The sequence below is a fragment of the Ambystoma mexicanum genome, chromosome 11, assembly GCF_040938575.1.
Source record: "Ambystoma mexicanum isolate Mex_15411 chromosome 11, UKY_AmexF1_1, whole genome shotgun sequence".
Classification (NCBI taxonomy): domain Eukaryota; kingdom Metazoa; phylum Chordata; class Amphibia; order Caudata; family Ambystomatidae; genus Ambystoma; species Ambystoma mexicanum.
The window spans coordinates 1,004,224,471-1,004,246,826 of NC_090934.1; the positions used below are offsets into that span (position 1 = coordinate 1,004,224,471).

Sequence of the window (22,356 nt, forward strand, 5' to 3'; positions counted from 1 at the left end):
TCTGGCAGCCATCTTCAGATTTTTACCGCACGTTCATGTGTTGGGATCCTCGTGCTATTGCTCTCGAGCGTTAGTGCTATTTTTTTCACGTTTTTTCTCAGAAACTTAGTTTTTTCGGTCAAAAGAGCCTCAAGCTCCACCGACTCTCCATCCGATCAACGGGGACCCGTGTCGGATTCGTCTGCGCCCCTCAAGGGTGAAGATTTCGTCGAGCTACGCTTTTGGAGGACTCTAGAAGTTTCTCAGGCCCGGACATGGCCCAGGAGAAGGGAAGCTCGACGCCCGGAAAGCTGTTCAGGATCTGCCCTGGATGCCAGCTCCAGAACGTCTTTAAGGAGGACGAACACTCCTTTTGTCTCTACTGCTTACATGAGGACAAGACGCACGTGGAGAAGGACTGTGCGTTTTGCGGCAACATGTCGGAGCGGACCATGAAGGACCGCCATCAACGTCTCGCCAACTGGCTGGAAGGGAAGAGCCCGTCAGGCGAGAAGAAGAGGAAGAAATCCGAGTGGGCTTCTAAGACCTTTGAGGACGCCCCAGCGACGGGTCCAACACAAGGCCAAGCACCGCGAGTCCGCTGGCACCGGGAGCGCCGAACGGTCGGGCTCTACGGGCGCCAGGCAGGGCGCACCCTCCCCGGCACCTTCAGCCACGAGCCAACGCTCTGGGTCGGGTAAGAGGAAGGGCGAGCACCCGGCGAAGCTCCTGGAGAGGCCCCGGTCGAGCTCGAAGGCCCCATCGGAGGGTGAGCGAGGCAGTGTCCACCCCCCCCCCCCTCAAGGATAAGGCGTTGAGCGCACCTAAGGTGGTGAAAGCCTTAATCCATCCAGCCAAGCCCTCTATCGATACTGTCGCGGCGGCCCTGGCTCAGCCTGTGGAGGCTACACCAGTGGTGGCGACCTCGGGGCTCAGTCTCCCTGCCACCTCGGAGGGAGTCCTCTTTTGTGCCCATCGTTAGGACCCCCGTGAAATCCCCGGCGGGGAAGAAAAAGGGGGGGCAGGGCGTCGTCGTAGATTCGGCCTCAACCTCGGAGGAAGAAGAGCTGATCGAGGTCTTAAGCCACGGCCTTGGCGTGGAAGAAGACCGGCCCGTCGGGATGGATCCCGACGCAGGTGACGACGACATCGTCGAGGGTGCCGACAGGGCCCCTGATCGCCCGTCGGATTCCCCTCTGCCAGCGCCGCAAGACAACTCGGCGGCCATTTTGTTGGCTATACAGTCCTTATGCTCAGAGATAAGGACGAGACTACCGTTGCCGAGGGGATGATATGGGGACTGACACGGCAGCGACGGGTACGGACGACGAGGTATACGACGAGGATCTACCGTCACCTCCCACCAGGGCTTCTCCGCCCGACGAGATTGGATCGTTCCACTCCATGATCGCCAGGGCATCCGAGCTTTTCCAACTCTGCCCTGAGGAGAAGAAAAAGGAAGGATTCCTTTATCAATGGCGCGAGGCCAAGAGGAAGACGGTCCTCGCGGTGCCTCTACTGGACGACATTTGGGATGAGGGCCTCGTCCTCCTCAAGAACCCTTCCACGACGCCAGCTAGAAGAGACCGGTACGAGAAGAAGTACCGGGTCCCGGACGCGGCCCCCCTGTGCCTCCGGGCGCAGCCTACCCCGTCGTCTCCGCGGCGGCCAGGAAGAAAGCGGGGGGGGGTGCGGCCTCCACATCGACTTCCCCACCGGACGGCGAGGGAAAGAAATTGGACGCTATGGGACGCAGGGTCATCTCGTCTGCAGTGACAACAATTAAAGCGGCCAACGCCTTGGCTATCGTGGCCCGCTACGACAGGGAGCTATGGTACAAACTGGCTCCCCTGCTGGACTTCCTACCGGACGACAAGAGGGCGGATGCCCTGGAGATCCTACAGGAAGGTGAAGTGGCGTCGGACCACGCCATCACTATTGCGACGGACATCGCCGACACTGGGTTTCGCCAGTTGGGCAACGGCGTGTGCCTTAGGCGGCGTGGATGGCTCAAGGCTACGGACTTCCGTCAAGATGTACAGACCAGAGTCCCTGGACATGCCGTTCGATGGGAACAACCTGTTTGGGAAAACAGTGGACGATTCCCTTCAGGCCATTAAAGCGGACACTGAGACGGCCCGGGCCCTTGGGGTTCTGCAGCAACGACGGACGCCCTTTCGGAGCAGCGGAGGCAAGGGCGCCTCCAAAGGTTCCGGCGGCGGTTTCTCCACCTACCGTCAAGCGGCCCGCTCGTCGTCTCAGGAGGCCTACAGAGGACGAGGCAAGTCTGGCGGACCCCGCCGTCGTCGCCAAGGAGGTCAAGGCGGCAAAGCCTCGTCGAAACAGGATTGAACCGGCCGTGGGGTCTGGCCCCCACAGAAGCACCCCGGTGGGAGGCCGGCTGGCGAGCTTCGTCAGCGTGTGGGAGTCCATCTCCACCGACCGTTGGGTGCTGGACGCCTTAGCCCGGGGCCACGCGCTCGAGTTTCACAGAAGGTGCCCGCGCGTCCCCCCCGTGGCCAGGAAAGAGCTTCACGTCCCTCAGCTTCTCCTGGAGGTAAAGGCGATGCTCAGGAAGGGCGCCATCGAACTCGTCCCAAAGAGGCTTCGGGGCTCCGGAGTTTACTCGAGATACTTCCTCGTGAAGAAGAAGACGGGAGGATGGCGCCCCATCCTAGACCTGCGACGTCTGAACAAGTTCATCAAGGCGCAGAAGTTCCGGATGGTCACCCTCCAGCACGTCCTGGGGCAGCTGGAGGAAGGAGACTTCCTGTCGTCGTTGGATTTGGAGGATGCCTACTTCCATATTCCCATCCTAAAGGGGCACCGAAAATTCCTCAGGTTTGTGGTCCAAGGGCGTCACTACCAGTTCAAAGCCCTCCCCTTCGGGCCACGGTCGGCACCCAGGGTATTCACCAAGTGCCTTGCACCGGTGGCGGCGCAGCTGCGCCGCGAGGGGATCCACGTCTACCCCTACCTGGACGACTGGCTCATCCGAGCCAAGACGAGGGAGCTCGCCGTGGAGCACACGGCAAGGACCGTCCAACTTCTCACGGACCTGGGATTCTCCGTGAACTACGCCAAGTCCCACCTGGTACCCGCGCAAAACGCACTGTTTCTGGGAGCGAAGCTCGACACAGTGTCCCTTCTGGCCTCCCCGTCGGAGGAAAGGACCAGGTCCATCCTGGGCAAGGTACAGCGGATGTTGGTTTCCGACGCGGCCAAGGTGAGGTCCATCAAGTCCCTCCTCGGAATGATGTCTTCTTGCATCTACCTCATTCCCATGTGCAGGCTCCGGATGCGCCCGTTGCAGGAGTTCCTGGACGCGCGCTGGATCCAAACGACGGGCGGCTTCGAGGAGAGGATCACACTCGACGAGAGTTTCCGCCGAGCGGTCCGGTGGTGGGGCAACCGCACGCATCTGACGGCGGGCATGGACTTCCAGACCCCAGACCACCAGGAGACAGTGACCACGGATGCCTCCCTGGAAGGGTGGGGAGCGCACACCGAAAACCTTCACGCGAGAGGCCTTTGGCTCCCGACGGAGAAGTCCCTCCATATCAACGTCCTGGCGCTCCGTGCAGTGTTCTGGGCCCTCAGGTCCTTCCTTCCGTCCCTCAAGGGCAAGGTGGTGAGTATCTTCACCGACAACACCACCACCATGTTTTACATCAGGAAACAGGGCGGAACCAGGTCCCCAGCGCTGTCCAAGGAGGCGCAGGACCTGTGGCATTGGGCCGTCGCCCAAAGGATGTTTCTGGTGCCGTTTCATCTGGCAGGGATAAAAAACACCATCGCCGACTCACTCAGCAGGGAGCTGCGCTCGTGCCACGAGTGGGAACTACGGCAGGATCTAGTGGATCGCCTCTTCCGACGGTGGGGCACACCGCAGATCGACCTGTTCGCGACGGCGACGAACTCCAAGTGCCGGAGGTTCGCCAGCAGGTTTCCCCAGGCGAGGAGCATGGGCGATGCTTTCTCGTTCCCCTGGGAGGGCCTGTTCCTCTACGCGGTCCCTCCTTTGCCACTGCTAATCCGGCTCGTCATCCAGCTCGAGAGGTCACGGTGCAGGATGATCCTCGTCGCACCTGCGTGGCCGAGGCAGATATGGTTCCCGGACCTTCTGGACTTGTCAGCGTCCCCGCCAATCAAGCTGCCGGTGGACGCGGATCTACTCTCCAGGGAAGGAGGCGCCATCCTCCATCACGACCAGGAGTCGCTGAACTTGCACGCCTGGCTCCTGCAGCACTGGAGTTTGGAGGGTACGATATCCCGGCCGACTGCAGAGAGGTCCTTGCAAAGACCAGGGCGTCCTCAACTCTCGTGCTACGGACATAAGTGGAAGAGGTTCTCTGTCTGGTGCCGTGCACAGATTAGCCCTCTACGGATTAGGGCCCCTCAAGTGCTGCCGTACCTACTGTCGCTGGCCAAGGCTGGACTGGCTCGCACCTCCATCAAGATACATCTGGCAGCGATCTCCTGATACACCAGAACCGCAGGACGGGCGTCCTTGTGGTCCCATCGCCTGGTGAAGGAATTTATGAAGGGACTGTTCCGATCGGTCCCGCCGGTGAAGGCCCCTGCCCCGGCGTGGGAACTCAACATGGTGCTGACCAGGCTCATGGGGGCGCCATTCGAGCCCCTGCATTCGGCACCATTGAAGTTCCTATCGTGGAAGACTGCGTTTCTTGTGGCCATCACCTCCGCACGGCGAGTGGGAGAGATCCAGGCCCTATCCTGCAAGCCTCCATACTTAACTTTTCACGACACAAGGGTGGTGCTGAGGACACTTATGCCCAAGGTGCCGTCGGACTTCCACCTTAACGAGCCCTTGGTGTTACCCGTTTTCTTCCCGTCGCCTTGGTCACCGGCCGAGAGGACTTTGCACTCGCTGGATGTGGCTAGAGCGCTGACGTTCTACGTGGACTGCACAAAGAGTTTTTCGGAAGACATCACAGCTATTTGTGAACTTTGGACCTGTGAACCAAGGGAAGGCGCTCTCGAAGGCTTCCATTTCCAGATGGCTCTCCGGCTGCATCACGCACTGTCATCGGTTGGCAAACCGACCGTTGCCTGGCCGTCCGAGCCCATTCGAATAGAGCTATCGCTGCTACCACGGCGTTCTTGTCTGGTGTGCCCCTGCTGGACATCTGCATGGCTGCTACGTGAAGGTCGACGCACACCTTCACGAGATTCTACTGCGTCGACCGGGAGTCCAGGGTCGGCCAAGCAGTGCTGTGCAACCTGTTCGCCTAAGGTGAGCCTGGTGAGGAGGTAAGAATTGCTTAATGTTGAGTTTTTGATGTAATGCTTAATGTTGAACCTTTTCCACCTCCCTTTGGTTGTGCATGTGTGTACTGCTATGTATTCTTATATTCATGAGCATGTGAATCCATGCCAGACCCCATGCTGGAGAAGGAACAAGTTACTTACCTGTAACTGTTGTGCTCCAGCAATGGTTCTGGCATGGATTCACATGCGAACCCTCCCTCCTACCCCTCTGCGGCTCTTCACTTGGTCATACTGCCACTTTGCGTGCTGCCAAATCTGAAGATGGCTGCCAGAGGCGGGGCTTAGGGAGAGGGCAATCATTGGCTGGGGGCAGTATGACCCAGAGACCAGTGATTGGTTACTACTGAGAAAGACAGATCAGAAACAAAACTGATACTGATTTTTTTTTTTTCTTTACCGAGGATTCCCGGCATGACTGGGAATATTCATAAGCATGTGAATCCATGCCAGACCCATGCTGGAGAACAAGTTACAGCTAAGTAACTAGTTCCTTTCACTTTTTACAGATAAACCATTTGATTTTGCATAATGCAAGCTTGTGTTAAACCTGCTCTAGTTTAACCAACGTTGCAATTAAAGTTTTAAAGATAATCAAATACACTAATAAAAATAAATTAAAGCGCTTAACTAATGAAGACAACCTTGTTATAAAAGTGCTACCAAAAAATGTAATTTAATAACTGTCTAGTCACTTTACTCACTATTACATTAACTTTTTACATAATCACAAACTCAAACATGTATTGCCAATACCACTTTGTGCTAATAGCCTTGGTACGACGTACTTTCATTGGCTGCAATTTCATCCCCTGCCATTTCACCGTGAACAATCTAATAAACGCTCATCAAATTTTTTAGGGGGGGTGGGAAAGGGTAGATAAGGGGTTGGGATGGAAGAGAAAGTTAAAAATAGGTGGGGGGTGGGATGGTTACCCCCAGCCCCAAAACAATTTAAAAACAAACGTTTTCGTTAGAATGTTCATGTTTAAATGGCAGGGGATTAAATTGTAGGCGATGAAAGAACATGCAACAAATAGCCTTATGTACCACGGGAGGGGTCATTCTCGCTTTGCCTAATGACCCATCCCCAACTTTTGGCTCTTGGCTTGCCTCGTGCCTTAAATTAGTGGTGGATCATTATCCTGCGATAATGGCCGCTCTGTGTATAAGCAGATTCCTTATTGCTGTTTTCTGATTTGAGTGCAATTATACAAACTGGTATTTTTTTTTTTTTTTTTTTTTTGTGTTTGTTTTTTATATTGCGCACCTAACTCTAAGGTAACTGGGCACTGGAAAACTTAGCATGTTACAAACGGAAGAAAAGGTACATACATATTTACATGAAGGATAGGTACAGTAATGGCGGGAGGGTCGACCTAATTTACAATTTACATATTGGACAGGCATTCAAGATAAGTACAGATATATGCAGTCATAGTGACAGGTCGACTGGGTTACATATTCGTCGGACCCTATAAGGCAGGAACATATACATACATAACAACAATAGTCAGAATTAGTCTGACCAAGTGAGGCTGGTGCGGGTGGGATAGGTGCAGGATACTTGGCGAAGTAGGGTTTGTGATGCAAGATCACTGTGAGGCTGGATCATTTGGGCTCAGTTGGTGATAGGCTTATCAATAAGCCAGAGTTTGACATTAGTTTTGAAGGCATTGAAGGATGGTTGTAGTCTGATGGATGGGGTAGCGAGTTCCAGAGGTTGGCCACTTGGGCAGGGAAGCTGGCTCCTCCTGCAGTTTTGAGGTTGAATTTGGGGACTGAGGCGGTGGGTGTGGGATGATCTGGTGAGGCGGGAGGCGTGATGTAGGCAGAACTTGTCTGGGAGGTATTTAGGAGCGGTGTGTGAAATATACTTGTGGGTGATTGCCAAGGTGCGGAGTGCGATTCTGTCACGCACTGGGAGCCAGTTAGCATTTTGTCTGTGGCTGGAGATGTGGTTGGATCTTGAGATGGTTAGGGCGGATCTTAAGGAGTTATTTTGTAAGATCTGGAGTCTGTTTAGATTCGTTTCAGAGGTGCCTGAGAAGATTGTGTTGCAGTTATGTATTTTGGAAAAAGCTAGGGCTCTGGCTAATGTCAAACAGCTGGTGAAGGATAGGTAGGAATTAAAGGCATTGATTAGCTTGTTAGTGTAAGCATTTGAGGAGGCGACGGCGCTCACTTGTTATTTTTAGAGATAAGGTGGAGTTTAGGTAGACGCTGAGCTTTTCATTTCCTTTGCAACTTTGATTATATTACCATCAATGATGAAGGACGAGTACTGAGGGTCAAGTTTGTTCAAACAAGCTTGGGTGCCTACGATCAGGAGCTCAGTTTTTTCATCATTAAGGCAAAGGCTGTGTTGCGATCCACGCCTGGATTTCCAAGTAGATGTCATTAGTTTGTCGTTGTCGTAATGACCTGACGGAGTGATGAGGACCTGGGTGTCATCTGCGTAGTTTGTGTAGATGACACCCATGTCGTCAAGGCGGTCGAAAAGGAGCTTCGTAAAGATGTTATAGAGTTGGGGATGTACATGATCCCTGGGGAACCCCCACAGAGGATGGGGATGGGATCTGCGGAGGCAGAAGGAGAAAACCCTAGTGGTACGGTTGGAAAGGACGCTGCAGCAGTGGTTAAGTCGTCAGTGAGGATCTGGTGGTCGACCAATCGGCGGAGAGGTCTAACAAGAGAGCATGGCCAGCTTGCCTTTGTCTCTCAGCTCGTCCATCTGTATTTTCAGATCCAGAAGGACGATCTTGGTGCTGTGCCTGGGCTGAAAGCCTGATTGACGTAGACCAAGTAGGTTGTTGTCTTCCAGATGTTTCTGGATTTGTAAGTAGGCAACTCGGTCCAGAATTTTTAGGAGGAAGGGGGTCATTGGTCTATAGTTTGTCGGTGTGTTTGGGTCTAGATTTGGCTTTTTTAGCAGAGGCATGACCCAGTCCTCCTTGAGGCTTTTTGGGACCAGGTTAGTCTTAAATGAGACTGCTTTTGTGTCGGGTTTGCACATTCTTAAAATTCACACTAGACGTGCAAGGCGAGTTCATTCATTTGCATACTCGACAAAAGAGAAATGGACTCGCCCCATGGTGACAGGTGACACAATATTTAATAGAAAAAAGCAATGGCCATAGGGAATCTGCTATTAATCAAGAATATACATTTGAACATGACAAATAAGATTTAAACACACCATTTACTCCTCTTGAGAGCCTTAAGGAATGGCGAAACCTATGTATAGAATTTACCAGTTGACTGCTAATCCGAAAGGGTATAATTATTGAAATTCAACCAACGAAAAGGATGTATTAATTGAAATGTAATCAAGAGGTTTCAAATAATTGACTTGTACTAGAGAGGATGCAGTTACTAGGGTGCACTTGTTTCATATTTGCTGCAATGTTTGAGCAAAAAAGTTCTGATTAAAATGAAGCATTACATAAGATCCTAAAAGCGGAGGAACATTTACTTTTCCTCTCAATACAATTTTATTTGGGACTGAGCTGGCGCAGTCTTAAGATGACAATGCAGCCTTATATCTTAATACACTTTTAAACCATGATGTAATGTTCTTCTGCAGTGTATTATCCAATTGGGTGTTAAAACTGGTTCCACTGTGCTCTGAAAGATGCTGCATTTGACAGCACTGGTAAGCTTGGTTACCTAAATGCATGCATCGTTTGACGTTTCCTTCGTGGGAACACTTGCAGTACTGTAGATAACTTGACGTTGGTTCAACCTACGTACTATTTTGGCTTCTGTTTTGTAGGTGACTATGCTGTAACTGGTATTGATGCTCTGAATCCATCTTCCAGAGAGGACTTTACCGAATTTGCAAGACTGTTGAAAGAAAAAATCACTCATTACGAAAAGTCTCTACACTACACAAGCTTTCTGGAGACTTTAATACGAGATGTGTGCATTTCATGTAAGATATTTAAGACATTTTTGTCTTGCGTTGTACATTTTTGTTTTAGGTTTCATAATCTGTTCGTGCCAATGTATGTGCTTCATACTAGGATATCCAGCAATTTTACTCCTCACAATTATGTTGTCTTGGCTATAGGACAGTGTTTTCTGGGATTCTAGGGCTCCTTTTCGGGGCCCCTCAACTTTTATTCTGGCCGATGGGGCTGTAGTTCCCCTGCTATGCCATCCCTTTTTACCTTGTTTAAGGTATATCGTATGGGATCACCCGCTAAAGTGTCCAGTCCCAGAGGTGCCTCTCAGGTGCCACATCTGGACCAGATTGGAAGAATCTTTGTACCTGCAGATACTGGGCACCTATCAGTGGAACCAACGGCAGGAAATCCAACACCCCTGCACCCTCATTCCCCCAACAGACCCATCAAGACACTGGGGTGAATCATAGGTGATTGGGGGCGGGGTAAGTAAACACAGTGCATGTTCCTCCCCCTCCCTATCCTCCATAGGATAACATGTCGGGAATAAGTCCCTTTGTCTCCTAACCTTCCATTTCACTGCCTTTTGGTCATCTAACTTCGGTAGTACCTCTTGAAATACAAGACTATTTACTTCTTAGTAAAATTGTTGAAGTATTTTATTCCCTCACCAACACAGTACATTTTAACTTGCCTGCATAGACTTTCTGGTGAGATGCATTGTGGCTCCTATGACTTTTGGGCACAAGGCCCCACTCTTTTTAGGGTTTGGGTTGCTTAAATTGGGGGGAAATCCCTTGTGAATTGGTTCTCTCATTAACTGTTATTTTACTTCCCGCTGGTGTTGAATATGTGAATGGATTTGTTTCTGATGCTTGTTAATCTGGTTAGAATCCCATGCAGTACATATAGTCCGACATCTAGTGGTAATCGCAGAGTATTGCATCTTTCTTTCGAAGATCGAAAGGGGATGTCGACATGGGCGTGACTAACACTATCCATGTGTAGTGTTCCCAAATTCCCACGTGCGTTGAGGACCCGCAGATTGTTTTGTTCCACTCAACTAGTTGGTTGCCTTATGCAGAGCTCGTAAGAGTTGATATTGCTCGTAATTACTTTTGTCATATGACCGATGCTGGTCTAGTCTTCGCTACTTCTTTTCGACGACTGCTTTGTGGACTCCTACGTCGAAGACATCCACTACTGCTCGGCGACTGGTGCATTGATAGACGTCTGTCAGCCGGGTGGCCTCAGCCCTCCGGCCAGGCACTTACAGTAGGGAGAGTGGGGACCTGGGTTGATTCTTTTTTGAGAATGCATTTCCGTTTCGCTGCTCTTCCACCCCCCCCCCCTTGAATTGGCTGCCGTCTGCCTCTGCTATGGAGAGGAAGCACTTTAAATTTTGGCCGTCGTGTAACGGAAAATTCCCCTGGAAAGACGCCCATCGCCGCTGCAATAGGTGTTTGCCTCGTGACGACAAGCGTTCTTGTAAGTCCTGCAAACTCTTTCGTCCAAAAACGTTAAAGGACAGGCGGACAAAGTGGGCGGCCTACTCGATGCAGACCGAAAGTTGTGACCCCACCCCCTCCTGTTGGCGCCGTCGTTTCGGATGACGCGGACTCCAGCGGCAGCCATGGCTCCAACCTAGAGGCCGTAGACCTTTCTGCAAAACCCTCTCGTTCCCACGTGCCTCTCCCCGGCCGACAGGCCACCGGCACTGATTTCACATCCGAGCAACAAGGGCACACACACCACCTAAGCCTCCTCGACAGAAACGTCGAAGAACTGCCAACTGGCCTGCTGAAAACTTTGATGGTGCCTGCTGAACCTCACGGTCTAGTTCTCTCCAACTGTCTGCTCGGCATGCGACTGGGCTTTCCTCTCACAAGGGTGTTCCCACAAAAAAGCACACTGCTACCGACACATCATCCAAGGGTGCAATTGCACCTAAGGCTTCAGCGGAGTTGACAACCGCGACAACGCCTACAGGCACGTCAAAACTCTGCATTGAGCTGCCAAAAATACATGAGCGTCTCGCAGCTATTGTTTTGGCAGCCAAACACAAGGGCACTGTTAGGGAGAATTCCCATAAATGTGCCAATTCCCTTCACCTTAGAGACCCCAAGCAACTTAGATGGATTTTGAGGACTTGAGTTTTTACCTGGAAAGAGTGAGCCTTTTTTCCCCCCACTCTCATGCATTTTGATGTGTGTTTTTACATTTGTGTTTTGACTTTGGAGTTAACTCCATAGGCATCTTCATATGTGTTACACAGCACCCTCAGTGAGTAACACCGGGTTGTCTTTTTGGGACTTTCCAAATGTTTAAATACCTTCTATGGGATAAACTGTTTCCAGAGAATGTAAAGTGAAATTGGCTTTACTAGTTTTCCCCAAATTCATAGATCCAGCACACACCATTTTACAGTGGAGTGCTGGAGGGGTTACATAGTATCCCCTGTCTAAACACTCATGTAGCAGTCAAATGCTACCCTTTCCTATTGAAAAGGCGGGTGGCAGTGGTTTTACAACAAACTACCATGATTTTTCCCGACCGCAAACACCGGTAGCTAAAAATCACGGGAGCCATGTTTTTCAAGATGGCACCTTAAGCCCCTTTGTTTAAATGGGTCCCGGTCTTCTTTTTTGCCATTTCTTATTGGAAAGGTCCTTCTAGTGTTTGTCTCTGTGCGCCAAACCAGGTTTGGTCCCTCTGTTCGTGTGCCTTTGGCGGCTTTCAGGACTGAAGTCCGCCCTTGGCGTCTTGATTGTCTGGAGTGGGCAGAAAGTGTGGGAGGTGCCGAAACTTGCTGTGCTTAGTCGCCTAGGAGACCCAAATGCACTCTGGCGTGATCTGCTGGCTGACTGTCGTCATTGAGGTCAGACAGGTGACCCATAATATATTAAAGAATACTCTAGACACTGCTAAAACTGCGGGACGCGCTCTAGCACAAGGGACTCAATACACAAGAGGCATGCCTGGCTGAAAAACTCAGGCTTCAAATCAGAGGCTCAAGCCTCCCAACCCGTAGAGAGTCTAACCTATTTGGTCAGGTGGTCAGTGACGCCTTAAAAAAAGAACATGAGGCACTGAAATCGCTCAACCAGATTACAGCCATGCCTTTCCAACAGCGGGGAGGTTTTAACGCTCATCGTTCCTTTCGGAGTCGGTCCTTCTCCCGATCTCCCCATGGTCAATATGGGGCTGGATGTACCCCATGGTCCTCCCGACAAGGTTCATCTGGCAACGGCCAGTATCGGCAAAGAGGGCACCGCAGAGGCAAGGGTAGAGGCAGAAACTCTAATCCAAGAGGCTCCCCATCCTCCACATCAAAGTGACTCGCCAATCTGTGTCCCCTCCCATGCGTGAATGAATGATGCCAAACGTCTCCCGACCAGGGAGGCATGGGAGGGGACTCGGATTGGCAAGTCACTTTGATGTGGAGGCCGGGGAGCCTCTTGGAGTAAAGTGACTCGCCAATCCGAGCCCCCTCCCATGCCTCCCTGCTCGGGAGAAGTTTGTCATCATTCATTCACGAATGGGAGGAGAATCACATCAGACCAGTGGGTGCTAAAGACAGTCGCCCACGGGTTATTGCATAGAGTTCCACCGGCCACCTCGATGTCACCCACCAAAGAGCAGATGCCTCTCACCAGCAAACCTGCAAATCCTGCTGGAAGAGGTGCAGATTCTTCTGGAAAAGGGCACCGTACAAATCGTCCCCATTTACCAGGTAAACAAGGGGTAAAAGATCTCACCATGCACCCTGTGTTAGATCTGCACCCAGCGAACAAATATGTCAAACTGCAATGTTGTCATTCAGAGTTTTTGCGGAAGATAATCCCACTGCTGGTGCAGGGGATTACATGGCCACATTGGATATGAAAGATGCATACTTTCATATTTCAATGTTGCCAGCATACAAAGTACCTAAGGTTCATGATAGAAGACACCCACGATCAGTTGAAGGTTCTGCCCTTCGGCATCGCCTCAGCTCCACAGGTGTTCACGAAGGTACTGGTGGTAGTAGCTGCTCACCTGCGCAGGCTGTCCATTCCAGTCTATCCATACCTCGGACTGGCTCATAACAGGGGATTTGTACGGAACATGCTTAACAAATAGCCAGAAAACTGTCCTCTTCAGCCTAGGCTTCTCGATTAACGAGAAAAAGTCCAGTCTAGACCCCAGCCAAATACAACCGTTTTTGGTGGGGCTCTAATTCGGATCAAAGACTGCCTCAGCTTTCCCTCAGAGAGGGTTCAAAGCATGCTGTTCCAGATCCCTCACTATGTAGCCAGTCACGAGGTGACTGTACGCAAAGCCATGCAACTGTAGGGATGATGGTATCTAGTTACACAGGCACGTCTCTGCATGCGCCCCATGCAAGAGTGGCTCTCGAGACAATGGTGTCAGGCCAGCGGACAATGGGACGATCTAGTGGTTGTCTCGGCAGCCCTCGTTCAGTCTCTGCAGTGGTGGTCAAGGGAAAACCTTCACCACCCCCGTTGTAGAAGCCACTCTCGGCACAAACGCATTTCTCTGACGGGGTGGCGATCACCTCCTTCAACACACGGTGCACGGCATGTGGTCCCCAGCGGTAGCAGCCAATCACATAAACCTGTTGGAATTGCTAGACGTGTTTAAGGCCCTGAAGGTGTTTTAAACACACCTCCAGGGGCAAACAGTTCTAGTCCTCACGGACAGTACTACGGCCATGTATTACCTGAACAAACAGGGGGGCACTCACTCTCCAGGGCCGTCCAAACAGTCACAGAACATATGGAAATGTGCTCTCAAACACAAGATGTTCCTCCCATCACAGCACTTTCCAGGGGAACTCAGTCTTCTGGCAAACCTACTCAGCAGAGATATCCCCCTTCCCGTAGTGTACTAACTACACGAGGACATTGTATTCAACGTCTTTGCAGACTGGGGGTTCCCAGAGATTGACTTGTTCGCAACTCTGGTGAACACACAATGCTCAGATTACGCTTCCAGGTACCCTGGGAACCGCTCCAAAGGGAAAGATCTCTGGATAACATGGTCAGGGAAATGTGTCTAAGTCCCCACCCCAATTCCCCTGCTCCAGACCAGAGTACAGGATGCACCAAGAGCCAGTCAGGACGATTCTGGTGGCCCTGATGTGGGCCAGCCAACCTTGGTTCTCAAATCTCATGACAATGTCAGTCTCCTGAAATGCCTTAAAACAAACCATCTCAAGACGAGGGAGAGACCCTACACCCATGCCCTGAAACTCTCAATTTAGCAGCCTGGATCCTGAGGTCATAGAGATCAGGCACCTCTAACTCCCTTAAAGATGTATGGGCATACTCTGGGAAGCACGTAAACCTGACACTGCTAATCCAGTAAACTGTTATCTGGTGTAATAACAAGGGCATCAATCCTGTTGATTGCACACCAAACATACTGTCCTGTACCTAACTCACCTGTTGGATTCTGGTCTGGTTTTTCAATTCCCTAAAAGTCCAATTAGCGGCACTTTCAGCGTACACCACATCACAAAACAAGGTTTTGTGATGGAAAATTCCAATGATTAAACCGTTTATGGAGGGGTTAAAAGGGATCGATTTTTATTTATCCCCTGCCTCCCCCCCACCCCACCCCATCTCAAACTCAGCTCCTGGGTGGGGACCTGAACGTTGTGCATACCAGATTAATGGTGCCTTCCTTTGAACCAATGCACAAGGAAAACCTTAAAGCACTCTCCTACAAGACCACCACCTTGGTGGCGATCACCTCAATAGGGAGAGTTGGTGAACAGCAGGCCCTTTCAGTTCAGGATCCTTTCGTCGCGATTCACAAAGATAAGGTGGTCTTGCACACTCACCCAAGGTTTGCTCCTAAATTCATATCGAAGTTCCATGTAAACCAGTCCATAGAACTAATTATTTTTAGTTGGATGCACCGTCAATAAGCTCCAAGTGGCAAATCTGTTTTAAGATTTTTCTTAGTTTCAGTTGAACCCATATACGAGTCCTTTTGGATAAGGCAGCAATACTTGGAAATGCAGAACTTACTCAAATCAATAATCAGTGACTCAGGAAGTTGGCAAAATTCAGTGCTGTTTTATTTGCAAAAATCTAAAACGGGGAGTTACAACGGACATCGCACAGTACGATCTCAATGAATTTCATAAACCTAGCCTTTATAGCCAACCTTCATTGACGTTGCACTGAGTGGCAAGCTACTAAAAACCTACTTGGGGATGTGATGGGCTTACAGGGAACATTTAAGTATACGTTCCATACTAACAGGGTTTGTGATTGGGTTTCTAACATCAGGTGGACAGCTAAGCACTCCTCTAGTGCAAGTCCTCTTCATCGTCACAAAATACACGACGATTCATTGGTTACACAAGCTATAGGACTCTGTTACGTGGCCCTCTACAATTGGTTGGCATGCTTGTACCCTTCTGGAATATTCTGCACGCTAGGAGCACGCAGGCTGGTACTCCAGTTGCTGGGAAGTTCAGCCTGGTCATGCCTCCCCCCCAATTAGCCCAACATCTATCATCACTCTTGTGGTCTGCCATTCAAGACTTTGAACTTGGCCTTGCAGAAGCTCTCTGTGCCTGAAAATAAAAGGCAGTGTGACGTGGTCTTATCTTCTGGTTTCGGTGTAGCTCGACCCAGTCTATTTTCATCTGCGCATGTGACTGAAGACCACATTTTTTGAGCTCTTTGCTGCATATAATACTATTAAATGATGAACTCTTGACTCCTCCAGTGTTCATTTTTTTTTTTCATCCCACCTCAAACAGAAGTTTTTCTTTCTCACGTTCAACTATCTGACAGGCAACTAGGCTCACAGTGGCCTCGACTCTTGGTGCTGTGCCAGCCAGCCTTTCTTGAATTCTCCTTAGCCATTAGTTATTTTCCAACTGCGCCACACTGAAGCCCTTTCCATTCACAGGGTTCAAGTCTTGCTGAAGTGCATTGTGGAACATCCAAGTTCCATACATTGCTATGTATATAAATTGGCACATCGCTGCAATCTATTCACTACGTATCCAGCCTCAAGATCACTTTGTCTACTTGCGTTACAGCATCTGTACAAGTGTAAAATGACTTTGCCTTTTTCTTCAGCGTTTCTTTGCCCGAAATGTTGCTCATCTTCGACACCTCCTCTTCAGATATTCTAGAATGTCTTATGTTCTTTCGTCTGGTCTATCTTTTCAAGGTGCATCAGTTCTGCTTCGCATGATGTCACCAGACTTTTTTCTCATTCATTTTCACACTTATTCCACGACACTGTCCAAAAGACCATCATTTCTTCTTGAATGTATATAGTTTTTCAATGGATACCTTGTTTCAAGAATTCTTTGCGGTACAGGCATCCTCACTGGTACTACATGTGTTGCAATTTCCGGTTCTAAACAAATAGGCAACATGGGGGCGGAACTTCTGGTAGGGGTATTTGGCTCCTCTACACAGTTGTCAGCAAAGGTTATACCAGGTATTGTGACTGTCCATTACCTCCAATGTTTTTTCTTATTAAGGTATTCACCTTGTTGCGCCAAACTGTACATTTAGCTTCAGTATTAAAATAGTGAATTTCATTCTTTCTTAATTATTTCTGAAACAAGATCCATATTGTATAAAGAACAATATGATATCATCTCAATGCTAAAATTTGCACTCATGATAACCTCTTTTGCTTTGATAACCAGATATACCGGCAATTGCAAGGCACTGCTAGGGGTTCAAAATTTGCAAAAACGTATCAAACCTCTTCATGGGGCAATCTTGCATGGAAACATGAAGCGTTCAATAAGAATATTGTCTTTTGGGGACCATTTGATATTTTGATGATCTGGGAAGGGCAGAGCTCGAAGCCCCAACTATGTGAGCTGCTTAAACGTAAATGAATACAATCTGATATTCACTATGAATGAAAGTCCGGCGAAGATACCATTTCTGGATTTAGAGCTGTATACAGATGGCAAAATACAAACCAACGTATTCACAAAACCAACAGCGGGGAATAGCATATTACATGCTCATAGTAATCACCCCCGACACATGAGTAACAATATACCGTATGGTGACGTTTTGAGACCTAAAAGAAAGGAAAGGTTAGATGAAGGAAAAAGGTTAAACAAGTTCTCAGAGCATGTGAGCACTTTAAATCTTCAGTCTTGACAAAAACCTTTGCCAGCAAGATTAGTTTTAAACCAATGCATCACCTATGAGTGACATTAAGTATCAAAGTCAAATGGAATACAATAGTGTCTAGGGAGCCAGAACAGCCAAAGTCAATTAGAGCAAAGTCCACTTACCCAAGGGAAGAAGTTGTCCCTTCCAGAGGAGTTTCAGCACAGCAGTAGGGCTTCAGGCAGTTCAACAGACCAGGAGGATTCAGCAAGCTTAGTTTACTCTTTTCTCGTCTGGTTGTTTTTCCCCAGTGGTCGACTGTCTTCAGTCCCAAAACCCTTGCCTTTTAAGCAGGTTTCTCCCATTCATGCACAGCCTAGCTGTCACTCAAACAGCACGGTGGCCGACCTGAAAGGCCAGCCAGCCAATCCGTACTGGATGCGTTCAGGCAGTCCTAGAGACAAAGGACGGGAGTTTCGGGAACCTCTCACTTCCTGCCCCTCCAAACACACGGAAGCCAGAGGCGGGTTTCAGTACTGAGTACCAAGAAAGACCTCAGACAGAAAATTATGAAGAAAGACTGTCAAAGGTGCCATTTCTTCCTGCAGGAGTGACACTGGCCCACCACCCCAACCCAACAAGTCTGCCTGCCCAACAATTCCTCTTCAAACAATTATCAAGCTGGGGGGATGTGGAGAAAATAACAAACACAAATCTTATGCTGCTTGTCCCTCTTAAGGGACTGGAATCTTCAGTAGAAGACCTAGAGAAAAATGATAAGATTATTAACTTATTTTTACTATTTCCTAATGAATATATACCTTATAATCAGTACCTGCTGTTAGGCTTGCAAATATATCTTAAACTGCTACACCTCTGGAAAAGCGTGAGATGCTGTGACTGCTCTGATATACTGCTTCTCCACTGCTTCTTGTGGGAGTTTTTTTTCTTTTAAAATAAACAACAAAGTCTTTAACTGATTACTGCTTCACTTTCATTTGTAAGTTTGTTTTTCTCTGCTGATGACACGTTGCTGTTGCTCAACACATTGCAAATCTTTAGACTGACTTGGGTCTCGTGAAAAATATGCTGTAAATTAATCCACGGTTGCCAGTTCAAACGAACAACAAATGGTCTTTCATGCAAGCCGCCGGAGATAAATACATAGCAAGGAATGCTACTGTTGACTGCCAATACGAGCGTGATGTCTTCTGGAGACGTGCACGCGTTGTCTGCGGGTGCTTTTCTCTAGTGTGCACGCAATGCTGCACCCTAATGCATAGGAATGAAACTAAATCAATCTGAGCCAAAAATAGCTAACATTGGTTATATTATTAACTCTGTCTCGACTCTACAACTCGCGCATGAAAATACATGCGCAAACAAACTGGGAAAAAATTTTGTCTTTAAAGTTACTTTAAATATCCAGACTTCAAAACTTGCACGTTAGTTCAGTAGAATTTAACAATTTACTCTAGGTTGTAGTAAAGCACTTAGCTCAGTCTTTTGTTCAGCTTCTCTTCTCTGTTGACTGGACTCTTCTTCTCTAGATTTCAGTTCATAGAAAATCTCTCCCTGAATTCACATAAGGCTCGTCACGTAGAAAAGGAATATACACTTCCTCAATATCTCCTACAAATATGGGTGTTATAACTCTAAATTCACAGGAACTACAAAGACTATGACCTGCTTGGTAACTTTAATGAAAGGCGGTTTAGAATTGTAAGAATTACATGTTACATCATAAACCGCATTAACCAATCACTGCTGAACATTTGCCCCGCCATCTTGGCTTGGGACAGCAAATGTTTACTGAGGAAACATTAAGGAAACCTTTTTTCCAAATCAACTCGAACACTCCGTTTCTCCCTAAATCATTCTATCAGTCTCTCTTCCTACACTTCAAGAGAATGCTTAAAGCGCAGACTGTAACATAGACCCTTGAAAGCCCTGAAATTATGGGAAAGGAACTGACAAACCCTGACAGACGGCAGGGGTTGTGTGCTTGACCTACAAAGAGAAAAGGCAAGTAAAGGCAATTTCACTTTACTATTCTTGGGAACAGCAGTTCATGCAATCAAAGGTATTTAAACCTTATGAGAAATCTAAAGGATTTCTGTGACACTGCACTGAAGGTGCTGTGTCCCCATACAAAAGGTAGATGCCTATGGAGTTTGTCATACTCCAAAAACAAAGGAAACGCATAATCCAGATTATGTCAAAACAAATGAGGGAGTGAGAAAAAGGGCGCAGTCACTCCAGTCCTAAAGTTCAGCAAAAGAGCTGGGGGTGGGGAGTGTGTTCAATCTCCTTATCCAGTCGGTCATACTTTCTGGAGAGACAATCAGCATTTTGTTGATTACACCCTGACCTGTGTTCTATGGTGAAATCAAACCTCTGGAGGCTGATTGACCACCTTAACAATTTTCGATTCACCCCCCCTTCATCTGCATTTGCCATAACAAGGGTTGGTAGTCTGTCTGAATAACAAAAGTAGAACCAGACAAGTAAGGCCTAAACTTTTTCAGAGACCACACAATGGCAAAACCCACATTAATAGTTGCCCACCTTGTCTGTCCTTCGGTTTCCTACTGATGAAGCAGATATGGTATTCCCTGCCTTTCTCATCCAGTTGACTCAAAACTGCACCTATCCCTGTGTTAGAAACATCTGTCTGTACAATGAAGGATTGGTTGCCATCAGGAGCTCTCAAGACTGGAGCTTGACAAAGGGCTTTCTTCAGTCCTTCATCCCATTCAGAACATGATTTACCATCCTTTGCAATGTAGCATGTGCATTCTTAAGTCCAAAAGGCATTACCCTAAACTGGTAGAGGCCTCCTGGGGTGGAAAATGAGTTTTCCCCTTGGCATGGCCTGTCGGAGCCATTTGCCAATAGCCTTAGATCCGGTCAAAGGTGCTGAGGAACTTGGCCGAACCAAGTCTGTCCAACAGCTTATTTATCCTGGGTACAGGATAGGCATCATTTGTGGTGACTGCATTAAGAGCTATATAGTCCACACAGAATCTCAACTCTTTGGTGCCTGCTTTTGGCACTACTAGCCCATGGACTTGTAGATGGCTCAACCCCAAGATCAAGCATCTATTTGACCTCTTCCTTTATGTGGAATCTTACATGATCTGACATTCTGTAGCCCCCAATTTTGACAGGGAGACTGTCGCCAGTGTGAATATCAAGCTGGCCCCAAGGGGTCAAGCCTGGTGTCAGTGAGAACAGGGAGGCAAACTGATTCAACAGAGCCTTGCACTCCTCCTGTTGCAGAGTCAAATCTGGAGAGTTTTACTCATTCAGTTGTCTCATCTGAGGGTTGTCCCCTGAGATGATCGGGGAGAGAGGCCCACTCTCCTCATTGATCAGAGGCTAGAAGCAAAGCTCCTAGTTCTAGTCTGGAAACAAGCCTTCAGACGGTTAGTGTGATATACCCTAGTGGCCTCCTTGGGATTGCCAAAGTCCACTAAATAATTGACCTCCAAGTTTCCCACAATCTTGAAGGGTCCAATCCATTTGTCCTGTAAGGCCCTCTGTCTTGTAGGTACAATAACAAACAAGCTGGTCTGGAGTAAACTCCACCATGTTGGCCTTCTGGTCATGCCAATGTTTGACTAGAGCCCGACCTCTTCATGATATCTGAAGCTTCTTTCATCACAAGTGCCATCCTCTTCCTGAGGCCTAGCACATAGTCAGTGACTCCCACTGACTGTAGGGAAGGAACACTCTCCAACCCTTCCTTGGTCAGGGCCAAAGGGCCTCTGACTGGATGACCATAGAGACGTTAAAAGGGGCTGAACCCAACCCCTGCTTGAGGGACTTCCCTATAAGCAAAGAGAAGGCATGGCAGTAGAAAGTTCCTCTAAAGCACCCATCATGCTCTTCATAGTTCTGTTAAACCTCTCCACCAACCCATTGGTTTGGGGATGGTAGGCTGTTGAGAACTTGTAGGTCACTCCAGTTTTTCTACATGGTCTGCATGTAGTGGGACATCAAATGTGATCCCCTGTCAGAGATAACCTTCTTAGGAAAACCTACCCTGGTAAAGATGCCAAGGAGGGCCTTAGCCAATGTCTGAGCAGTAACCATTCTCATAGGTATTTCTTCAGGATACCTGGTAGCATGGTCCACCACCACCAATATAAATCTGTTGCCTGAAGAGGTTGGAGGGTTAGGACCAACAATGTCAATCCCCACCCTCTCAAAAGGGACTTGCACCACAGGGAGGGGCACTAAAGGTGCCACATTCTTTGACCCACTCTTGCCAGAAGTCGAAGTGTTGCAGCTCTTATTCTACACTAGCCTCCATCTTGGATCAGCAGAAGTATAGAGATAACCTCTTTGGTCCTCATTGAAACTCAGTGGCCAGCCAGTGGAATCTCATGTGCTTACTAAGAACTTCTCTCACTTCCTGGCACACTACCAGTCTCCTGTAGTCCCCTGGGGTGGACTCGGTGGGTTCACTGTAGAGGAGGCCATCCTCCCAGTAAAGCCTATGCTTCCCTGGCTCGTGCCCTTCCAGCTGTGAAGCTGTCTGCTGGTGCAGCCCTTCTAGAGAGGGACACACTCCCTCTGTCCTCTGCCGAAGTCTGCCCTAGAGGTTCCACCTTTTGCAAGTAAAGTCTGCAGCTCCGGATGGTCTCTAGTATCCAAATCTCCAATGCAGGGAATGTTTTCTTCCAGCACTATCTCACCAGTAGCTGTCTCTATTGAGTTTGGTGGTCAACCCACTCAGCCTCAGCTGGGGAAGGGGTCACTGGTGTGACCTGGGACAGTCCTCTCGGAATGTCCTTGTCCTGTGAACAGGTTTAGGTTTGCGACCTTGGATTTCTCCTTCTTTCCTTTTCTTGGAAATGGAAGGGTGGCCTTCCTGTGGACTTTAGGCATTGGAAATCTCAACCTCAAACTGATAGTCTCTCAAGGTTACCTCTGACCAATCTTGTTTGCTCCTCCTTCATTTTGCTGGAAGGCCTGGGGGTACTAGATACAAGAATTTTCAAATCCTTTCCCAACAGTGCTCTCCCTGGCACTTCATTCTGTACACTAACAGGAATTCT

The 22,356-nt window shown here is 48.8% G+C and overlaps 1 protein-coding gene across 1 annotated transcript in view; it reads left to right on the forward strand.

The window, feature by feature from the left end:
- The window catches only part of EIF3J (eukaryotic translation initiation factor 3 subunit J), a 214,249-nt gene that overhangs the window by 109,970 nt on the left and 81,923 nt on the right, over positions 1-22,356 (forward strand). Inside the window, exon 6 of the mRNA XM_069624200.1 lies at positions 9,044-9,202. Within this exon, the coding sequence (XP_069480301.1) occupies positions 9,044-9,202 (159 nt within the window). The remainder of the gene's footprint in view (positions 1-9,043; positions 9,203-22,356) is intronic.